At 48.9% G+C, this 22,671-nt stretch overlaps 1 protein-coding gene and 2 pseudogenes across 2 annotated transcripts in view; 2 read left to right on the forward strand and 1 right to left on the reverse strand.

Annotated features, from left to right (window-relative positions):
• Positions 1-20,383, reverse strand: part of Odad4 (outer dynein arm docking complex subunit 4) — a 28,891-nt gene extending 8,508 nt beyond the window's left edge. Inside the window, exons 1-8 of one of the 2 annotated variants that reach the window (XM_085695795.2) lie at positions 19,819-20,383; positions 15,101-15,232; positions 14,700-14,850; positions 14,020-14,081; positions 13,591-13,756; positions 11,705-11,929; positions 11,339-11,546; positions 2,955-3,041 (exon numbers count right to left, since the gene is read on the reverse strand). In XM_085695795.2, coding sequence (XP_085551921.1) covers positions 2,955-3,041; positions 11,339-11,546; positions 11,705-11,929; positions 13,591-13,756; positions 14,020-14,081; positions 14,700-14,850; positions 15,101-15,232; positions 19,819-19,932 — 1,145 coding nt within the window. In that variant the 5' untranslated portion in view covers positions 19,933-20,383. The remainder of the gene's footprint in view (positions 1-2,954; positions 3,042-11,338; positions 11,547-11,704; positions 11,930-13,590; positions 13,757-14,019; positions 14,082-14,699; positions 14,851-15,100; positions 15,233-19,818) is intronic. The other variant, XM_048450698.3, reaches the window with a different exon arrangement.
• On the forward strand, positions 3,474-4,455 carry LOC146893303 (biogenesis of lysosome-related organelles complex 1 subunit 1 pseudogene; annotated as a pseudogene).
• On the forward strand, positions 7,121-7,694 carry LOC125410933 (small ribosomal subunit protein uS14m pseudogene; annotated as a pseudogene).
• Positions 20,384-22,671: the final 2,288 nt, after the last annotated feature.

Genomic DNA, 22,671 nt, shown 5'->3' on the forward strand with positions numbered 1-22,671 from the left:
GGCTGGTGGGGGCGGGGTGTAGCTTAGTGGTAGAGCGATTGCCTAGTACGCATGAGACCCTACACTAATTTCAGCCACAAAAACCAAACAGTAAGAAAACAACCAGGGCTGGAGAGAGGGCTAACAGGTCCTGAGTTCAATTCCCAGTGACTACATGGTGGCTCACAACCACCTACAATGACATCTGGTGCTCTCTTCTGGCCTGCAGTCATACATGGAGGCAGAATACTGTATTGTATACATAATAAATAAAATCTTAAAAAAAAAAAAAAGACCAACACGGGTTGCGTAGTGAGAGCCTGGCTCTAAAGCCACGGTGCTGGAGATGAGGCTCAGTTGGTAGAATGCTCCACAGAAAACGGGGAGTGCTGGCACCCTCTGATAGTAGAGGAGGATCCAAAGTTCAAGGTCAGCCTTCACTACAAAGACAATTTGAGGCCAACCTGGGCTACATGAGACTTCAATCACAATAAATAAACAAATAAATTATGTGAAATAAAATAGATATTTTTCTTTGGATGGTGGTTCTAATTTTTTCCCTCTACTTTTATTTTCCAAATTAGGATTTTAACAATGAGCGTGTATTTATTATGAAACACATTATTACAAGATGACATTGAGGGTGGGTGGGCTCTCATTCTCTCCTTTTAGACTCTAAGGGCATCAGGAGAACAAACCACGTGATGTGGGAGGATGTTCGGTGATTGAGTGTGATGCCGCAGGGCGATCGGTAATGAAAAGTCCCCAGACTATCTTAATACAAAATATACAGCTTTAATAAACAGAAGTAAGACTTACACCAGCTTACACCAGAATCCAAACGATCCGTCAGGATGCAGGAGCCAGGTGAGAGAGAGCTAGCTAGCGGGAGCGCTCTTGCTAGGTTTATAGGCAAGTTTTAGTCTAAGGGCAACACGCCCCAAAAACAGAATGTGATTGGCTGAACTCCCCTATCACGAGTGTCAGAGATCTGAAGGACTGTGTCCCTCCAGAAAGGGCTGCATCTGAGGCTCCCTAGAGTTGTGCACACCCACCCCACTGAGCAGATAACCAACCCCAGGGTTAGACCTCAAATAGGCCGTCTGGAGAGTCGAGATACTGTTGGCAGAGAAGCCACACAGTCACAGAGCCACGGAAGAGCCTCTAAGGAAGTCTCGAAGGTTGCTGGGTCTACCAGCTACAAAACTAAGAATCGTCTAGAAATGGGTTCCCAGCTGGTGACTTGGCCCCATGGGAAAAGAACTTGTCACATAAGACTGGTGAACCGAGTCTGCCCCTAGCACAGTGTAAATATGGACAGAGACCTCTGACTCCACAAAGTTGTCCTCTGGACACCACTTGATGGGACACACATGCCCTCTCCCTAGCCCCACATCATGCATACAACACACATACCCACGCACACACACACACACCTTAATAATAAATAAATATTTTTAAAAAGTAAGTTCTTGAGTCCTGACCTTCAATTTAGAATTAGGATTTCCAACTGGGCAATGGTGGCAGATGTCTTTAATCCCAGCACTCGGGAGGCAGAGGCAGGTGGCTCTCTGTGAGTTTGAGGCCAGCCTGGTCTACAGAGCAAGTGCCAGTATAGCCAAGGCTACACAGAGAAACCCTATCTTGAAAAATAAACAAACAAAAGAATTAGAATTACCAGGGACAAGACCAAGTAATTATTTTCTTTTAATTTTATTTTTTACATTGTTACTTTGTGTGTGTGTGTGTGTGTGTGTGTGTGTGTGTGTGTATGTGTGTAAGACGCAGGTGCCATGGTTTGATGTGGAGCTAAGAGAAGAAAAGCTGGTTCTGCTGGTTCTTTCCTTCCACCGTGTGGGTCCCAGGGATCAAACCTGAGTTGTTAAACTTGGCGGCAGGCACCTTTTACCTCTGAGCTATCTCATCAGCCCAAGGCCGAGTAACTCTCATGCCTGAGAAGAATTCAGGGTGCTCCTGCTAGCTTCGAGATTCTGAGAAAATGCTGGTTCTCCTCCACTGACTCTTTTCAATGAGAAGATCCACGGGGGCGGGGGGAGGGAGGAGGAGAGAAGCAGTAGGGATGTAAAATAAATAAAAAGTTTAATTAATAAAAAGAAAAAAGCTAAATAAATGAGAAGACCAGAGTTTAAAAGTGGTTAGTCAGAGACTGGAGAGATGGCCCAGAGATTAAGAATATTGTCTGCTCTTTTAGAGGGCCCAGGTTTAATTCCCAGGACCCACATGGCAGTTCACATTTGTCCCCAGTCCCGGGGATCTTATGGCCTTTTTTGGCCTTCCTGGGTGCCAAGCCCACGTGTACAGATAGGCATGCAAACAGATCACCTTACACCTAAGATAATTTAAAAGAAGAAATGTTTTAAAGTGGCCGCTCAGCGGTAGGGAAAAAGGATAACTTGTTGAGATTGACAAGGTAACACTCTGGTGTTCCATATGCCACGGGTTTGATCCCCAGCACCAAGCAGACCAGACTAGGATGTCAATGTCACCCAGCAGAGCCAGCAGGAGTCGAGGTCATCTGGTCCTCCTTCCTTCCCGTCATCACCATCATCTCTCCTCCTTCTCATTTCTCTTTTTCCTTCTTTCTTCTTCTTTTTGAGATAGGGTTCTTTTCTTTTGTCTTTTCTTTTGTCCTAACTATTCTGGAACTCACTCTGCAGACCAGGCTGGCCTCGCACTCACAGAGATCTGCCTGCCTCTGCCTCCCGAGTGCTGGGATAAAACGCTTGCACCATCACCGCCTGGTCTTGAGATAGGGTTTTGTTATGTAGCTCTTTCAGGCCCAGAACTCCTGGTGATGCTCCTACCTCAGGTTCCTAAGTAACTAGGATTCCTGGCATGAACTGCGACACCAGGTTTCTGCCTCTTTGCCAGAGTTATGTCCCCAGACTGGAATTCCGGCATGAGGGAAGGAAGTCCCAGTCCTGACTAGGGAAGGAGCGGTCTATACTACTCACGTGTCAATGGCTTGCTGGAATTTCCCGACTCTGGCAAAAACTCTGCCAATATTGTCAAGGGCTCTTGATTTTGCATCTGGAAGGTCACTGTGGAGAAGCAGCAAAGACAGCCATTAAGTAAAAATCAGACATGGTGGTGAAAAAGACAGGCACTGGGGTCCTGGAATTCAGAGTTCCAGGCTGGCAAAGCTGTGGCACACAGGTCCCTCTGCACCCTTAGCCTGAGATGGGCATCATAAGGGTCTGACCGGAGTTGACAACCTACAAAGATGTCCCTTTGGTCCAACAATCCTTCCTTCTAAAATTTACCTCAAGATAATGTAACAAGAACATCAATTAAAATGTTTCTTATTTTAGAAACAATCTATTAGGGGCAACCTAACAAGGGCTAATTGGTGGGTATGGGAAAAAGTCTATGACATAGGAAGTGAAAAAGTCAGGGTGCTGGGGGTGCAGCTCAGTCACACATGCTTGCTTAGCACGTGCAAGACCCTGAGCTCTCCCCAGCCAGAGGGGAAAATGCGTCTGTGTGGGTCTAAGCTGCTGATTCTGAAGATGCTGAAGGGGCATAGGAACCATGGAGTGAACATACATGCATGCCTGCACACACACACACACACACATTGAGAGAGAAAGAGAGAGAAAGAGAGAGAGAGAGAGAGAGAGAGAGAGAGAGAGAGAGAGAACACTTAGCCAAGAAAAGTAGGCCCCAGATTTAGGAAGAGACACTTTCTCTTATATTTTTGGTTGTGAGCCTAGCCTTTAATGGCTGAGCCATCTCTCCAGCCTGAGACACTTTCTCAAAGAAAGAAGTGAAGAACGCTACACGCTACACGCGGATGCCTGACACCCCCTTCTGGCCTCCACGCGCACCCCTGCACATGTACCACATGTACATATACAATCACATAGACACATAGACACACACAAATACTTTAAAAAAACTCTCACTGTCAAAAGGAACAATTAAAACTGAGCTCAAATATCTTAATTAGCTTTGTGTTTGGTTCTAGAGTTCGGCAAGGCTTCATTTGACAAAATAGAATAATTATTCCAGTGAACTGAGCAGAATGGGTTCCAGAAAACACAGACAGTGAGCCAAGACCCGATCCAGCTCCTGCAGCCCTGGGGAGGGGCCTGTGGTGCCCACTCCCAGCCCAACTCAGCCAAGCAGAATGAACACAGGGAGCGACAGACAAAGAGGTGAGAGGCTGTCACTGCAGCAACCGCCTGACCAAACCGAGCTTTGGTGGATCTCAACCCAGGCCTTCGTGAACCAGAGAAAGCTGCACCAGGAGGTGAAGACCCTGCAGGCCCAGGCTGCCCAGTTTGCCAAGCAGGCAGGCCAGTGGATTGGAATGGTGGAGAACTTCAGCCAGGAACTTAGGGAAATTGGGGATGTGGAGAACTGGGCTCGGAGCATCGAGCTGGACATGCTCTCTCCCTTGTCACTGTCCCGGAGTATGTCTACAGAGGGCAGTTGCCATCTGCACCATCCTAGCCTCTCTCCAGTCCCAAAAACTCACCCCCCTTATCCCATCCTCCCAGACAGGAGGGAGACTGGTGGGTCATGAGTAAAATACAAGCTTCCAAGAGAAAGAAGAAAGGAAGGAAAGAAAGAGGGAGGGAGGGAGGGAGGAAGAAAAGGAAGGAAGGAAGGAAGGAAGGAAGGAAGGAAGGAAGGAAGAAAGAAAGGTGGGCTGAACAAGCCAGCCATGGGAAAGAAAGAGACAAGCAAGCTACAAAGAGGATGAAGGAAGATGGAGGAGGGTGGAGGAGAGTGGAAAATGGAAGACAATCAAAGAAGACAGAAGAAGATAAGAAGACAGGCAGAAGATAAGAAGATAAGAAGATAAGAAGAAGGCAGGGGGTGGATGAGGATGGCTCTTTCCCAATTACTTTCCATGTAAGGCTGAGACCCAGAGACAGAAAAATAGAAAAATACGATTGATTAATATCAGGTAACTTCTGTTAGTTTTTTTTTTTTTCCATGTAAGGCTTAAGACAGAGAGAGAGACTTCGTTATCTTGCCAATTAAAACTAGGCCATTTCGAAACACGGCTGTTATCTCTGTACACCCTTTTCGCAGGTCAACTGGACAGCGTAGTTTCAGCTTAGCAATGTGAATTCAGCGTGAGTGACTGACTCCATTTTGTTTTTAGCACCCCTCAGGTGCAATCTGCTCCACTTGTGCCTGGCTCTTTCCTGTCACAGGCTGGCCCATCCTCCCCTTCTCTTCAGCACCTTTCTGTGGAGCCAGAGCCAGGCACGGTGGCACATGCCAGCAGTTCCAACCTACCCAGGAGGCTACGATAGAAGGACCACTTGAGCCAGGAGTTTGAGGCCAGCCTAGGCTACACAGCAAGACTGCCATTTTAAAACAAAAACAGCCTATCATAGTTGCTCGCAAATGTAATCCTAGCACCCAGGAGGCTGAGGCAGAAGGATCAGGAGTTCGAAGAGCTGTGGCTAGACTGCGAGTTTGAGGTTAGCCTGGGCTACATGAGATCCTGTCTCAAAAACAAAACTAAACAAAGCAAAGCAGAGTTAAGCCGCTAGTCAGTCACACAGGCTGGGCCGTGGTGGCACACACCTTTAAACCCAGCACTCGGGAGTTGGAGGCAGATGGATCACTGTGAGTTCAGGCCACCCTGAGCTACACGAGATTGAATTTGTCTAAAAGAGAAACAGAGCTCACACAAAGGTGATCCCAGCATTTTGGGATTCCATGCCTTTAATCCCAGCACTAGGGAGGTGGAGACAGGAGTGATTTGGCTGGGCAGAGAGAGGAATACAAGGCAGGAGGAGACAGGAGCTCAGATGCAGTCTGAGGTTTCAGAGTCTGAGGATTCATTGAGACGGGATCACCCCTTTCTTTGGTCTGAGCACTGGCAGATGTAAGAACTCTCTAGTGGTTGATGGCTCTGCTTCTCTGATCTTCAGCATTAACCTCCATATCTGACTCTAAGTTTTTACTATTAAGATCAATTAGAATTCGTGCTACAGTGTGAGGGGGGAGGGGTGGTGAGCGATTTCCCCAGAGTTTTGAATTAAACCCAGCATGGCAGAACTTTTGGAAAACCAAACTCCCTTATTGGCTTCAATTGCCCAGGGTCCTGACTCCTAGCCTAATCAGTCCCCAAATCTCCCATATCTCTCTGCCAAGGATGATCCTTGCCTTCCGCATGTCCACTCTCAGCCTCCTGTCCTGAGTCCCCTCTGGTAGGGTTCCTGCCTGTCTCTATCCTTGGATCCTCAGTCGCACTTCCCCAGCTGCCCTCATAGTCTGTCTGAGTTAGGTTTCCCTTCCAGAGTGGACTCCCTTGGGGCTAGGGAGTATGGTTCGGTGGTAGAGCCTGCCTAGTGTACACAAGGCCCCAGGTTGGCTCTCCAGAGCCACCACAAAGTTAAGGGTGGCTACTCTGCTCTGGTATGATAGCACAGACAATCACATGGAGCTTTCTTCATTTACTTGTAATACTAATCAGAGCTGCCAAGATGGGCGGTGGATACCTTTATGTCTTTAATTCCAGGACTCCAGAGGCAGAGGCAGGTGGAACTCTGAGTTTGAAGCCAGATTGGTCTATACGAGTTCTAGGTGAGCTAAAACTACATAGTGAGGCTCTGTCTCAAAAAAAAAAAAAAAAAAAAAAAAAAAAAGAAGGACTGAGCAGGGAGGTGGTGGCGCACACCTTTAATCCCAGCACTCAGGAGGGGAAGCAGGTGGACCACTGTGAGTTCAAGGCCAGCCTGGTCTACAGAGCTCGAGCCAGAACAGGCTCCATAGCTACACAGAGAAACCCTGTCTTGAAAAACAAAAACAAACAAAAAAATGTAGCTCCGTTTTAGAGTACTTGGCTAGAATTCATGAGGCCTAGGTTCCAGGCCTACCATGGAAAGTTTAAAAAGCAATAAAAAAACTTAGAGTAAGGCCTGGGGATGTACACAAGACCCTGCATTTTATCCCCATCCACCACATAATCCTGGCATGATCCCAACAGTCAGGAAGTTATGGAGTTCACAGTCACCCTCAGGGAGTTCAAACTAACCTGGGCTACTTGAAAGTCTATCTCAATTAAAACAAGAAGAACAACAACAAACTACCAGCAGCAAGAAAGCACGTAAATCAAACCTACATCCACCCAAGAAATAAATGAGGGGGGGAGTCGGACAACATGGCGCCATCCGTGCTGGGCTCTCTGCTGCGGACTTTCCGGCAGGTGATCCCTCCATCAGTGTCAAGTCAAGTTCGAAGTTACTATGTAGACTGGAAAATGTTGTGTGATGTGAAGAGACGGAAAATGGCTTATGAATATGTAGATGAGAGGCTTCAGATCAATTCGCTCAGAAAGAACACCATTTTGCCTAAAGACCTTCAGGAAATAGCTAGTGAAGAGATTGCTGCCCTTCCACGGGATAGCTGTCCTGTGAGAATCAGAAATCGGTGTGTTATGACATCCTGTCCACGTGGTGTAAAGCATCGCTGGAGGCTTAGTCGCATTGTCTTCCGCCACTTAGCTGACCATGGGCTACTTTCTGGAGTTCAGCGAGCAATATGGTAAATCAGTTTCAGAGCCTACTCAGCTGCCCAGGAAGTCAATCCTGGCAAAAGAGACTTTACTAATAGACTAAACTCTAGTTTTTATAGTGTCTAGTATGTTTAACCTACCTGATACTGTCTACAGTTAAATTACTTTTAGATTTTTAAATAAAGAAATATGATTTCTGTCAAAAAAAATAAATAAATGAGGGCTGGAGTACTGAGAAGCCTCTTAGACAAGTCATTGGCTAACCAATGAGTCGCCACAGAACTCACCTAGACTAGGGTTTCCAGGTAAGGCCCCGTTAGCAGATGCTGAAAAGGCAGGAACTAGTTAGCCAGGCCAAGTGGTCTGGGCTTGTAATTGTGATCCCAGCTCCTGGGAGAGAGAGGTAGGAGGATCAGGAGGTGGAGGCCAGCCTGGGCTACATAGTAAAATCCTGTCTCAAAACATACAAAAATAAAAAAGGAAGGGACATTGTCAAGAACACCGCTGTGTCCCTAGTCACTGGCATTCCTGTTACACGACATGGACTGATTAATAAGAGAATGACTCTCTTCCCAAAGTCCCACATCTAAGAGGGCCAATAGGATAGTATACCAGCAGACAGGGAGGAACGGGGTGGGATTTCTATAGTCCTTCTCCCTACTCAATGTCAAGGGCTTTCCCTTGAAAATTAAATTTAAATTAGAGTGAGACCCTAATTTAAAAGTTACAGAATTAGCGATAGTGGCTTGACAGAGCAAGCTCTGAGGACAGGGACACCCTCCTGAGGTGGCAAAAGCAGAGTCAAAGTTGGGATCCTTCCCATGGCTTCGGGCCAGAAAGCCAGCCTGAGTGCGAGAAAGGGAGGGGGAACAGCCTGGGACCACTGGGTTGTTCTTCATGGGAAGCCCAGCGCAGGCGGCCACAGGACAGGAGGGAGGTGGTATTCAGGAGCCTCCTGGGCTTCCTCATGGGAGTGGCTGCCTAAGGTTTAGGGACTTCAAGATGTTTGGGAGGATTGAGTGAGACTGTGGGATTGCTACAGGGCATTCAAAGAGGAAAGCCTTGGAGTCTGTGAACATCCGTATCTGCGGCTTGTGGGGAAAGAAGTAAAGAAATATGGGAGGTGGTTGCATGCAGGGTTAACACACTGGATTTTTCTTTTGGAGACGGAGTCTGACTGTTTAGTTCTGAGCAGCCTTGAACTCACAGAGATGCACCTGCCTTTGCCTACTGTGCTGGGATTAAGACCCTCAGAACACACACGCCTTATTTTCCCGTCAGGATCCCTGTCAGGTGGTATTATTAGACCTTCAGTACAGGTGAAGAAACTGAGGCGACGGGCTGCTCAGATCCACACAGCTCTAAGTGACAGAGCTAGGAACCAATGACACAGCTCTCTCCAACTCTGGGTCCATCCTACCCTTTGCTCCATTCTAGAACGGCTGCTGTGTGATCTTCCTTAGCCCTTGGAAACGTGCAAGAAATCGCCCAGGAGTGGATGGCACTGAGGGTGTGGCTAAGTGAGGAGGGGGCAGGAGCTACTGTGTGCAAGGCTGTGAGTGGCTGGGACTACAGGCAACGGGGAGCTATGTCCCAGAAAGCGATGACCTGTTGTCTTGGGAAGCCTTGAGTCTCGGGAAGAGCCCATCTCTAGGAGGAGTATTGACAGTACTGTTATGGTGCATGCTGGGTACTTCCATGTTGGTCAGTAGGGAAGAAGAGTCTTTAGACAAAGGGCTTGGAAATCTGTGCTAAGGGCAAGAGAAAGACACCCAAACAGGGAGAACAGCCAGCTGTGGCTAAGGACTGAGGCACTGAGTGAAAATGGAGTAGCCCACTTTGAACATGAAGAGTTTCCCCAAAAGGCTCATGCATTAGAGCTGGGTCTCCACTTGATGGCGCTGTAGAGAAGAGATTAGATCATGAGAGCACCAACAATCAATCCACTGGTGGGTTCTTCCGGAATGGCTACTGAGAGGTGGAACCTGAAGAGGGCCACCAGGAACGTTCCTTTGAGTCTCTTATCCCTGGCCCTTTCTCTCCCCAATCCCTGGCTGCAGGCCACTGAGGGAGAGGCTTTCCACGGCTCCCCACACTGATCTTTTGGCCTTGCCACCAGCCCAAGAGCAGTGGAACCCGTCTTCAGCGGACGGAACCCTCGGGCACCATGAGCAGAGTAAGTCCTTACTCCCTTCAGCTCCCTCAGGTGCCTTATCACAGTGAAGGAAAACTGAACAACACACAGGGCGGCAGGAGACTGAGCTCAGAACCTGTGGGGGGAGGGGTAAGTGGACACTGTTGCCAACTACAATGAACGACCCCAACTGACAGAGAATCAGGATGCTCAGGGGTGGGGCGGTAACTCAGTGGGTAAAGGGACTTGCTTGCCTGACGGCATGAGTTTGGTTCTTTGACCCACATAGGAGGAGAAGAGAACCGGTTTCCCACAACTGCTCTCAAGTGCACAAATGCTCTGGCATGCATGCCCACATGAGCGCACACGCACAATGAACAAACAAAACAAATAAATAAATATGCAATAAATTAAAACAACAACAACAACAAACCCAGGATGCCCGGAGAGTGATGGCCCCATCAGGATGTTTCAGGTTGAGAGCGGCTTCTTTCAGGGAGACTTTGTATCACTGTCAGATGGATACTAGGTACAGGCTCAGGTCCCTGCTCTTCTTATGTGTGTTTCTGTACATGTGCATGGTATACCTCTGTGTGGTGTATGTGTGGTGTGTGTGTATGTGTGCATGTGTATGGTAAGTCTGTATATGTGTGGTGTGTGTGTGTGTATGTGTATTACCATACACATGAGCAAAATAAGTCTCTGTGTTGTGTGTGTGTGAGACTGTGTATGTGATTAGTATGTCTGTGTATGTGTGCGCGCATGTGTGTGTGTCTGTAGGTCAACTGGGACTATCTGAACCCAAAGCCTTGAACAAGCCAGGCAGTTGCTCCACCGCTGAACTACATCCCCAACCCCCGTGTCTCAAGTTCTTGGCCTGTAACTTTATGTCTATCTTCTCCTTCACACCAGGGCAGGAACAGCTGTGCCCACCCCACTGAGTAGAAACACTGACACCAGCGCAGGAACAGCCGTGCCTGCTCCACTGAGTAGAAACACTGACACCAGCGCAGGAACAGCCGTGCCTGCTCCACTGAGTAGAAACACTGACACCAGCGCAGGAACAGCCGTGCCCACCCCACTGAGTAGAAACACTGACACCAGCGCAGGAACAGCCGTGCCTGCTCCACCGAGTGGGAACACTGAGACAGAGCCGCCACAGGCCTTGCCTAAGGTCCCACTGCCCGGTCGGCTCTGTGGGACTCCAGGCCTTATCCTCTGGGGCACCACGTGGCTCACGAAATTCTGCTTGACTTGATCCAGCTTCCTCTTGGCACCTCTCCCACTCCATCCTGAAGCTTCCTCCAGCCTCAGGCCTTCCCACAGGGCCAGCATGCTGCGTGCACTAACACACACCCTGCTCAGGCATCCCCCCGTGTGCCTTTTAACAGGATCACAATTGTAATGCCACTTTTTGCCAAACTTTCAAACCTATATCTATCTGGTCATTGTTATGTTCCCCAATGCTAGAAATATCTGGTATGCCTGGGACCCGTTGGGAGCTCGTTGGAAATTTGAGTCATTGTACTACAGTGTATGGGGAAAAAAAAGCCACCAGCATAGGTTTGCTTTCTACCTTCAGTCTTGAGTACTCAACCCCTGCTTCCACTGGACTCTACCTCGGGCCTTCCCTGCAGGACAGAAAATGGGAACGAAGCTATGGGCAACCCTGGCCAAGGGTCTCGGAGGCCTAGGGACCTTGGCCACCGTAGGGCACTCACTATTCTTTGGCGATCTCCAGGTCCTTTCTGTGGCTCTGCAAGGCAGCCACCATCTGCCCCAGTTCAATCTGGGCGTTGCCTATGCAGCTGTACAAGTTCCCCACCAGTTCATCCTTGTTCGGCACCTCGTCTTTGTTCCATTCCAGAACCTTCTTAAGTACTTTCTCAGCCTTTTGAAGGCTCCCTTCGGCACTGCCACTGGTCAACACTGGGAAGAGAGGGGAGTGACAAGGAGGTGAGGGCAGCCTCCTCGCTGCTGATGGGCTGACCCCTCTCCTCCCAGAGAGTTTCCATCCGTGGGTCGGCAGAAGCCAGAGCTTGGGCTGTCGCGTCACTTCCTCCCCTTGCCCTGGGACTGCTACCCACACATGTCAATGTCCTCCAGGCTCTTGAGGATGTAGTGGGCTGTCTGCGAGGGACTGCGCTTCCGGTCCCTTAGCCACTTCTCTTGCATGAGCTTCCGGTCTCGCTCCCTGGCGTAGATGGGCTTTTGCTGCCTCCAGAAGTTGCTACGGGTGTCCAGGTAGTTGATGCCGGTCATGATGAGGTCCTCCACGGTCAGGCCACCCTTGATGGTTCCTTTGATGAGGTCTGTGGGGAAGGGGTTTGAGGGGGCGTCACTGAGATCACACATATAAGGGAGTCACCTATTCCAGAATTGGAGTCCCTGCTCCAGGGCCTGGGAGGACCTCTGCCTGTTATTGCAGTAACAGCGAGGGAAGAGGGAGTCTGTGGGTGGGGTGGAAAGGGTCTAACTGAGCCAGGAGGAGGGCAAAGGCTCATTCTTGGGACAAGAAGGGTCACCTGGACAACTCTGAGAAGCCTTTACTCGGGGCTCCCTCCCTTCAAGCTGTGTCCTCAGAAAAAAGGGGAGTCTGAATGTAAAACTTGGCCCACGATGCCAGTCCTTATTGAGTAGCCAGGAGCCAAGTAAGCTAGTGCATGTTGGGAGCCATAGGGGAATGCTGTCATCCTGTCAACTGTGTGGTCAGAGGTTAGAGCCAACTGCAGTGATGCAAGACCACAGCTCAGGTCACTCCTGCCCTCCCCAGCAGGTCCTCTGGAGGGCAGGAAGCCTCCGGGCCTGTTATCAAGGAGAGGTGCCACAACCGTGCTGAGAACCCTGCAGATGGCCTTAGGAAACCAGTTCTGGAGAGAAGGTGTTTGTTTCCCAGGTGACTCCCCCGCCCCCCAGGCTTATCAGTTCACGGCGGTGCCCCCACCCCAGGTTCGTGTATATGTTTCAGAGCTCTGTCAGCACAGTGTAACAGGAAGTGTATCGGACTGGATTCTAGTGATGAGGACACCACTTGATTGTCGTCACCTTGGACATTCAGTGAATTCTAGTTATGTTTCAGAACATGCAGAACTAACATGCCAGATCCCAGCATCTGTCCATCAGGTTTCTTTACCCACTGTTCGGCATGTGGCAGTGGCTATTTGCATATTGAATGCCCCTCCCTCAATGGCCTGTGTAGTGAAGGCTTGGTTCCTAGCCCACCTACCACTGGGACAAGGTGGAAGAACCTTTAGGAGGTGGAGCCTATTGGAAGGAAGGTAGGTAGGCTGTTGGGGGCCGGCCTTTGAGCAGGGGATATCGGAATTTCTACCCCCTCCTCTGTCATCAGGTCCCAGTCACCGGTCACCTCTGTCCTACTAGCTGCTCCTCACTACAACATTCTGTCTCGCCTTAGGCCCCCAAACAGTGCAGTTACCTGAATACCTGACTATGAAATCTCTGAAACTTAAGCCAAAATAAAACTTTTTTTTTTTTTTTTTTTTTCGGAAACAGGGTCTCACTATACAGCCCTGACTGTCCTGGAACTTGCTGCATAGACCAGGCTGGCCCTGATTGTCCTGGAACTTGCTGCATAGACCAGGCTGGCCTCACAAACTCACAGACATCCATCTGCCTCTGCCTTTGTCTCTGCTGCGATGAAAGGTATGGGCCACCACGCCAGACCCGTATCTTTCCTTCTTACAAGTTGATTATCTCAGGTGTTCTGTCAGAGTGATGGAGAGTTGACAAAGGAACCCACGTACTTAGAAGCAGTGACCCTGAATGTGGACCTCGGGTTCAGATGTGAGCCCTCGTGTTGCCTAGTCTCGCCTTGTGTGACTCGAGTCAGGGTCTCCACTATCAAACCTAGCCACAGGTCTGTGTCAGGAGCATTCTGCGACAGGCTGTGCCTTAGGCACCCACCCCGGGGTTTGCACTGCCCCAGCCCTGCTGGCCACAACGGATCAGAGACCTTCATCCAGAAGGAGCTTTTCCAGGTATTCCTTGTCCACGTACAGCTCCCCGAGCAGCTGCCGGACGGTCTTCTCGCTCTTGAGTGAACCCTTTCGCTTGGTTTCGTGCTTAGTGTTGTGTAACAGCTGCTTCACAGGTGGCGGCTTCTGTTGGGCTTTCTTACTCTGGAAAACGGAGCAACATCCAGTGAAGCCTCACTAAGGAGAGCGGAGTCCGCCCACGGACTGAGAGTCTAAGACGCTAGCGTCCTGCTCCGCCCAGTACGGGCTGAGAACCGGGAAATGTGCTCAGTTGGGTCCAGCTGGGTTCCCAAGTTACCTCTGGAGCTGGGGCAGAATCTCATGGCAGCCCGTGCTGGGCAGAAGGGAAAAGCTCCTAGGCAGTAGTGTTTAGAAGACATGTATGACCTCAGAATCAGGCACCGTACCTCAGCTTGTTTGCTTAGGAAGGAGAGGTCTCCTTTGTTCTCCAGCTTAATTGAAGAAGGACCTGCAGGACAGAGGCGGGGACTCAGCTGGGCCAAAACCTCTCAGGCACGACCTATCACATACTTTTAATGTGGAAATGGCTGCCTTCGGCAAGGAGGTGGCAGAGGCTGTGGCAGAGCTGGCTCGAGCCACCCTAACACACAAATAGTGCAGGACGTTTGGTGAAACGCTCTCTTAGACACTAGCCGGCCCCCACTGGCCCCAGGACACGGCAGCCAAATTTCCAAATAAAGGAGGATCCAGGATTCAGGGAGACACTGTCACATGTCATCTCCACGTTCTGCTATCCACAGGGACGAGCTCCCCCTCACCTCCTTCTTCCCTCTGCTGTGGAGCTGATAGATAAAACCACTGGTTGGTTCTTGTATGATGGGGGAGGAGCCAGCCCCCTGTTCTAGTCCAGGAATGACTTCAGACTCCAGAAAGGTCAACTTCAGAGCAGCCCTCCTAGCAGGGCTAGAAAGTCACTCCATGGACAGACAGACTTTAACCTGTGACAGCAGCAGCAGCCAAATCCAAGTGTGAGACTCCTCAGTGGGGCCGTAGCTGCTTGCGCTCTGCACCTTAGACCTCTTCCCCACACCTTCCTGGATTAGGGCGCAGCCCCTTGCTCACTCACTTCCCACTGAGTTGTTGATGGCTTCCTGGGCTTTCTGAATTCCAACCTTGAATTCCCGATCAGGTCTCAGTTTGTAGCCTCGATGATAGAACACCAAGGCAAATTCAAAGTCTCCCATGGTGTACAGGGTCTCAGCCTTCTGTAAAATCCCCTGGAATGAAAGACAGCCGAATCTAGATGGAGAGACAAGAGCTTAAAGGACTTGTATGGTAGAACGGAAGGGTCTTAGACTGGAGGTCAAGGTTGGAATGCGAGAGAGGCTGGGAGCCAGGCAAGTACTGAGAAGAAAAGGGCATCAGACACTAAGCGATCCAGCTGGTTCTTCAACTATCAGGACCCGGAGTCTGCTGTAATAATTGGAATGGCGAAAGCGAGGCTGAGTCCTCCCACCCAGCAGTCACCTTGCAGAAAGTTGGGTCACCCTGCAGCGAGTCCTCGGCGTCCTTCAAGGATTTCTCCAGGTCTCCCATCTTCAGGTAGCACTTGGAGCGGGCCACCAGGCAGTTCTTATCTCCGCTTTGAAGGTGAAGAGCCTGGCAAAGGAAGCGCTCTGATGGGCAAATGCCAGGAAGAGCAAGGCAGCAGCCTGACCCGAAAGGGCAGCCCACAGCTCCAGCAGTTCCGCGGGGACCCTTCAGGTCAGTACACTGGCCCCTGAGTCTCATCAGTGGCAAGCCGTCCAACGCAATCTCTGCTCGGTGAACATGAATATCTATCTAGCTACATGTTGGCTGGTTTTGGAGAAGGCTGAATCTCAGCTACTAAGGAAGTAGCTGAGATACTGCTTGAGACGTGGGAGTTGGTTATGCTGAGGCTATACGACGGTCTGCCAGATACTTCTAGCTCGTTCCAACAAGATGGTTTGTGTATACCAAGCTCAATAGCAAATCTCAGTCGGTTGCATACCATTTGCAATATAATTATCAAAATCTAGTGCAAACAAAATAGATTTCAGGACCATCTGAAACTTGGGGTATTCATCCACTAGCCTTTGTGTGCAAGGATCAGAACCCAGGACTTCACAAATACTGAATTACACCCCTAGCCTAAAGTCCACCCCCCCCCCATTTGTTGTTCTGCTGTTGTTTGGTTTGGAGAGATGGTTTTACACTGGAGCCTTGACCGGCCTGCAGCCTGCTCTGTAGATGAACCAGGCTAGCTGTAAGCACTCTGCCATCTTCCTCGGTCTACCTTGCGGGTGCTGGAATTACAGGCATGTGCTCCCACACCCAGCCCTTCTCTTATTTCTTCAGTCTCTTTTCGAGTAGCTGGGATTACAGACACATGCCATCACCCCTGGCTTGGGCGGTCTTTTCTTCTTTTCCTTCTTCTTCTTCTTCTTCTTCTTCTTCTTCTTCTTCTTCTTCTTCTTCTTCTTCTTCTTCTTCTTCTCCTTCTCCTTCTTTTTTTTCTTAACATGGCAAACTGAGAATCATCACTATTTGATCACTATTTGGGGAGATGGAGACATGAGGAAGACAGGAGCCGTCTGGGATCCCTGGTATAAGGATGGGCACTTTCCTCATTCCCCACGTCCTGCCACCTTTTGTTTTTTGTTTTTTAATTAATGTTGTGAGTGTTTGCCCATGTGGGCCCATGCATGCAACAGCGGGCATGTGGAGGTCAGAGAACAACAGTCTGCTCAAGACTTTCTCTCCTTCTACCAAACTTAGCTCACCAGGCTTGGCCAAAAGATCCTTTATCCCCTGAGCCATTTTGCCAACCCAGCTTGTTTGTTTCTTGAAACAGGGCCTCACATTGTCCAGGATGGCTTCAGACTCATTATGTAGCTGGGGCTGCCCCTGATTTCTGCCTCAGCCTCCCTCAGGTGCTAGACCTACAAGTGTGTGTCATCACACCCAGCTATGTCCTGTCACCTTCTGACTGAGTCCTGGTCCTGGAGCAGCCAGTTCAGAAAGGGAACATTGGCCCGAGGGAAGGTGACTATGCATGGGAAGGCCTTCCGTTCTAGGAAAGGCAGGCATCAGACGGGCATCCCCTGGGCTTCAGGCCGAGTCTGCCCTCTCTGAGACCTTCCTTCTTTTCTAGGAAGAGGAAGCGGCTGTGGTCATTCCTAGAAGGGGAGGGCTTCTCTCCCATAGCTACCTGCCCTTGGGGTCATCTTCGCTTTCTGTTTCGGCTGCTTCAGGACCAGATAGCTGGGGGGGGGGGGATATGGGAGGGGGCAGGGCTCCTGAACTCAGTCTGCCTATCTGAGCATCATTTCTCTTGAAGGGTGTGACTTGGGGGGGAGACGCAGAAGACTGGGGAACAGCTAAGAAGCTCAACTTTATGGAAGTCTTGGGTTTGGTTAGTGGGTTGACACTTTATTTAAGAATTTTTTAAAATTTATTTACTTTTATTTTACATGCCTTGTTATTTTGTCGGCATGTGTGTTTGCATGAGGATGCATGATCCCCTGGAACTGGAGTCATAGGCAGATGTGAACTCTCACGTGGGTGCTGGAAATTGAACCGGGGTTCTGGAAGAGCAACCAGTGCTTTTAACCGCAGAGCCATCCCTCTAGCTCCCATTTAAGGGTTTTTGTTTGTTTTTTCTGTTTCTTCAAGACAGGGTTTCTCTGTGTGACAGCTCTGGCTGTTCTGGAACTCGATTTGTAGAGCAGGCTGGCCTTGCCTTGAATTCACAGAGATCTACCTGCCTCTGCCTCCCAACTGTTGGTTGTTTTTATTTGTTTATTTGTTTTAGCTTGGTTCTTTTGAAACACTTTACTATTTAGCCCAGGCTTGTCTTGAATTCACTGTGTAGCCCAGGCTGACCCCAAACGCGAAATCCTCCTGTCTCAGTCTCCTGAGTATTGGGATTACAAGGACCACCATGCTCTGCTGTTCTGCCATTTGAAACAAGGAGCGCTGGGTGTGGTGGCGCACATCTTTAATCCTAGCACTCTGGAGGCACAGGCAGGTGCATTTATGAGATTGGGGTAGCCCGATCTACATAACAAGTTCCAGGATGGCCAGGACTACACAGAGAAACCCTGTCCTGAAAAACAAACAAAAAGAAATTAGATGCAGGCTATGAACTGGTCATGTTGCTCAGCAGAGGAGCGATTGCCTGGCATGTGGGAGGGTGAGAGTCTCAAGACCACAGGGGGAAAAAGACATGGTAAAGGAAATTGTAATTTTTATTTATTTATTTTTGGTTTCTCAAGACAGGGTTTCTTTGTAGCTTTTGTAGCCTGTACAGAACTAGCTCTTGTAGATCAGGCTGGCCTTGAACTCACAGAGATCCACCTGCCTCTGCCTCCTGAGTGCTGGGATTAAAGGCGTGCGCCACCATTGCCCAGCTGTAATTTTGTTTTTGAGGCAGGGTCTCCACTATCCCAAGTTGGTCTTGAACTTGCTAAGTAGCTGTGGCTGCTCTTAAATCTCCGTTCCTCCTGTCTCTACCTGCCGGGTGCTCAGTTTTAAGCAGGATCCAAACCAGGGCCTCATGCATAGGAGGCAAACACTCTACCAACTAAACTGCATCTCCAGCAAAAGGAACAGGTTGTAGGAACACTTTACAGTGTGGAGGTTGGCACCCCAGGAACTGGAGTCTGAGTGCTTGGCTCGAAGGCCGTTCCTCCCCCAACTGCTGGTTCAGTGCGGTGACCTTGGGCGTGTTACCTAACTTCTGAGTCAACTTCCTCGTCTATAAAGTGGAGTGACGTTAGTTACAACCCCCTCCCCATAGCCATGCAGTTTGGTTCCTATCCTAAAACAACTCCCAATCCCTTTGGGGTGCGAGGGCGCCATTTTTTAGTAAAGTTACTACAATATACTAACTTCACTGACCACTTTCTTTCTTTCTTTATTTTATTTTTATTTTTATTTTTTTGTTTTGTTTTTGTTTTGTTTTGTTTTGTTTTCGAGACAAGGTTTCTCTGTAGCTTTGGAGCCTGTCCTGGAACTAGCTCTTGTAGACCAGGCTGACCTCGAACTCACAGAGATCCACCTGCCTCTGCCTCCTGAGTGCTGAGATTAAAGGCCTGCGTCACCACCGCCTGGCAACTGACCACTTTCTTACAAGCCAGGCTGTGGCAGAGACTTTGTGCCGTCTACACTTAGCCTCTCAGGCAAACTGCAGCTAATGACAGGAAACTGAGTTTATCAAGCGACGGGTAACCGTCAACTGGTGGACATAACCAACAAATGGGAGAAAATGACGAAGGCCAGCGTTCTTGTGACAGTGGTGTATCACAGCAACCAGGAATATTAGACACAACGTGGGTTATCAAGGCATCATCAGGACCCCACACTACCGGGGATGAAAAATGGAGATGGGGTGGGACTGGAGACAAGAGCACTGACTGCTCTTCCAGAGGACCCATGTTTGAGTCCCAGCACCCAGATGGCAGCTCAACCCTTAGTAACTCCAGTTACCGAGGAAGATCTGATGTCCTCTTCTGTCCTCCAAGAGCAACGTATGCATGATGCATGTAGTGTGTGCATAAACACACAGGCAAAACACCCATACCCGTAAAAATAATTTTGAAATGGTGATGGGGGAGCTATTTTTAAAATAGAGATGATTCATTGGTTAATACTCTTGCAGAGGACCCAGGTCTGGATCCCAGCACTGGGTGGCGGCACATAACTGCTTGTAATACCAGTTCTAGGGGATCCAAGGCCCTCTTCTGACTTACACAGGCACCAGGCATGCATGTGGTATACAAATAGCCAAGCATCCATGCATGCATACATACAGGCACTCACACACAAGAACGCGGGCGTGCGCGCACACACGCGCGCGCACAAAAACTTTCAAAACAAACAAACAAATGAATAAGGTGTTGAGCCAGGTAGTGGTGTTCTAGCACTCCAGAGGTCAACTGCAAGATAGGGAGCTGGCCTCCGAGTACATGAGGAGACCATTTTCTGAGGGTGACACACCCCCACTCATCGCTCAAGCCGGAGATTGTTGCAAGTTTGAGACCACCCTGGTCTACAGAACAAGACCCTATCTCAGCAGGGAGAGGAGAGAGGCAGAGAGGGAGGAGAAGGGGGGGAGAAAAAAAAAAAGGGAGGAGTGGGGGGGGAGGCAGAGGACGAGAGAGAAAAGGGGGAGGAAGGGGAAGGAGGAAGGCTAAGCAATGATAGGTTTAAGCGCGACTCACGTTGCTGAAACTCTGGGCGGCCTTTGAATAGTTCCCGCACAGGTACAGCCTCTCGCCCTCGGCCATGTAAGAGGGAAAGGTGCTTCGCAAGGTATCAGCTTCGCCGTCGGACATGGTCACCAGAATTTTGGAGATTCTGAAGCGGATCCAGAAAGGGAAAGAGGCAGGAGAGAACCTCCGCAGGGCTTGTAGCAGTCCCGTCTCTTAGCAACCCAGAGACATAGTTTGACTTCCGGCCCCTCCCCTCCCCTGGGCAGTGTTAGGGTCGATCACGGGCGAGCCTGCCCAGAGTGCATAGGCGCGTGTGTGGCCAAGCTGCGCACCGGTTGGACAAGTGTTGAGCGCGTGGCCGGCGACTGCCGGGCAGTGGAGTTCCAGAGTGACTGTTATTTCAGGCAGCTTGCTTCTCTCCCCAGTCGCCACGTGGAAAGCCTCTCCGACAAAGCAGCCAAGAAAATGAGACTTGGAGGCAAAATTCCAAGTAGGCAGAAGGATTATGCGCTCCAGGTCCCATCAGAGAAGAGGGAGAAATACTTGGAGTATTTGGGCAGTCTTCGCACCGGTCACTTTCTAGCAGCGTGATCCTGGGCCAAGGACAGTAGGGAGCTGAAAGTACACCTTCCACCTGCCAAATGAATGTGAAAATAATAGAGCCCTCAGGGACGTGAGCATTTGCATGACAATACAATGGAGGGTAGGATGAGTTTCTCTTTCTTTTTTTTTTTAAAAAAATATTTATTTATTATGTATACAGTTCTATCTGTGTGTATATGCCTGCAGGCCAGAAAAGGGCACCAGACCTCATTACAGATGGTTGTGAGCCACCATGTGGTTGCTGGGAATTGAATTCAAGACCTTTGGAAGAGCAGGCAGTACTCTTTAACCGCTGAGCCATCTCTCCAGCCCCTGGGTTTCGTTTCAATTTGACACATTTATTGAACATTTGCTAATAGTAAGTCTATATTCAGGTCTATCCTGACAACCTTCCCTGTAGATTCAGAACCACCACCAAAATAAATTAAAGAAAGAAAGAAGGGAACTGATGACTGTGGAGATTGCTTAGTAGGTAAAGTGCTCACATACTCAGTTAAAAAAAAATAGTACCTACAAGTTCCCACAATACCTTGAGGAGCTCAATTAACTTCCTCAACTACACTGCTTATAAAAAGGTCTATCTGCCAAGGAGATTGTGACTTAATCAGGAACTTCTTTTTCTTGGATTTACCCATTTTATTTTATATGTGAGTGTTTGGGCTACATGCCATATGTGTGCTCGGTGCCCATGGAGGTCAGAAGAGGGTATCAGATCCCCTGAAACCTGAGATATAGATGGTTTCTAGGCACCGTTTGGGTCTTCTGCAAGAGCAGACAGTTTTCTTGACCTCTGCGTCATCTCTCCAGCCCAGAACTTTGTCTGAAACTGTGTTTCCAGAATTTGGCTGAGCCAGGTATGGTGGCCTACGCCTTTAATTTTCACATTCTGGAGTCAGAGGTAGGTTTTTTGGTTTTTTTTTTTTTTTTTTGTGAGATCCAGGCCAGCCTGGTCTACATAAATAAGTTCCAGGCTAGCTATAGCTACAACTGTGAGACCCTGTCTCAAACACAAAAATAGAGACAGAATCCAGCTGAACAGCACACAGTAGAAGCAGAATCCATTTGAATGGCACACAGTAGGAGCAGAACTCATTTGAATGGTGCACAGTAGTAGCAAAGCAAACCATTCTCAGAGTTTAGAAAAAGATGTCTTTACTGTCAAATGTACAAGCACACAATAGAGTGCATGTCATTTATAATCCCAGAGCCTGAGAGATTGAAGCATGAGGATTGCCCCAAATTCAAGGCTACCTCAGGCTATATAGTGAGTTGAAGGCCAGCCCAAGCAACACAGAAGAGTGTAGGTAGAAGTTTGTGTTCAGCCGAGTCCCACAGCCATTCAGTCCCAAAGAAACACAAAGAAACTTATATTAATTATAAACTGTTCGGCCTATTGTGTGTATGTGTAAGAGAGAGACTTGTACTCAAACATATATAGAAGCTTTATTATTAATAGGTACAAACCAGAAATATTTCTATGCTATATCAATGGATAAACAAACCGAGGTTGGTCATACAGTGGACTGCACTCAGCATGAAAAGAAATATCCCGACACATGTTTAATATTAGTGACTCTTCAATGGCAAGGATGGCATGAGTCGTGTGATGTCGCACTCTACTGTAAGTCCAACAGGTAGGAGGCTGAGGCACACAAACCGATAGTTTGAGTCTAGCCTGGGCTATATTGGGAGATCTCTTGATCCCTTGTTTGATATAAAATTCTAGAAAATGCAAACTACTCTATATGTTCTGAGTGCAAAAGAGTGGTTGCCTAGGAAGATGGTGGTGACAGGAAGGGGGAGCTAGATTACAGAGAAGGAGTTAGGGGATGCTTGGAGCTGAAATCTACATATGTCGCCTGGTGTTGCTAATAGGTCCCTGGATGTTTCCATGTGGTAAAACTCAGCAAATTCCACAAATGACATCTGTGTATTCAGTTTGAATTTTTTTTTAAATATTTGTTTATTACGTGTACAATATTCTGTCTGTATGCCTGCTGATCAGAAGAAGGCACCAGACCTCATTACAGATGGTTGTGAGCCACCATGTGGTTGCTGGGAATTGAACTCAGGACCTTTGGAAGAGCAGGCAATGCTCTTAACCTCTGAGCCATCTCTCCAGCCCTTCAGTTTGAATTTTGCTTGCTTGTCAGTTTTTTTTTTTTTCCTTTTCCTAGTGCTAAGGATGGAACCTAGGGCCTCGTGCAGGCTGGACAGCACTCTGCCGTTACTCTGTCTAGCCTAGCCCTGTTTTTACTT

Source organism: Myodes glareolus, chromosome 9, assembly GCF_982192425.1.
Source record: "Myodes glareolus chromosome 9, mMyoGla1.1, whole genome shotgun sequence".
NCBI classification, from domain to species: Eukaryota; Metazoa; Chordata; class Mammalia; order Rodentia; family Cricetidae; genus Myodes; species Myodes glareolus.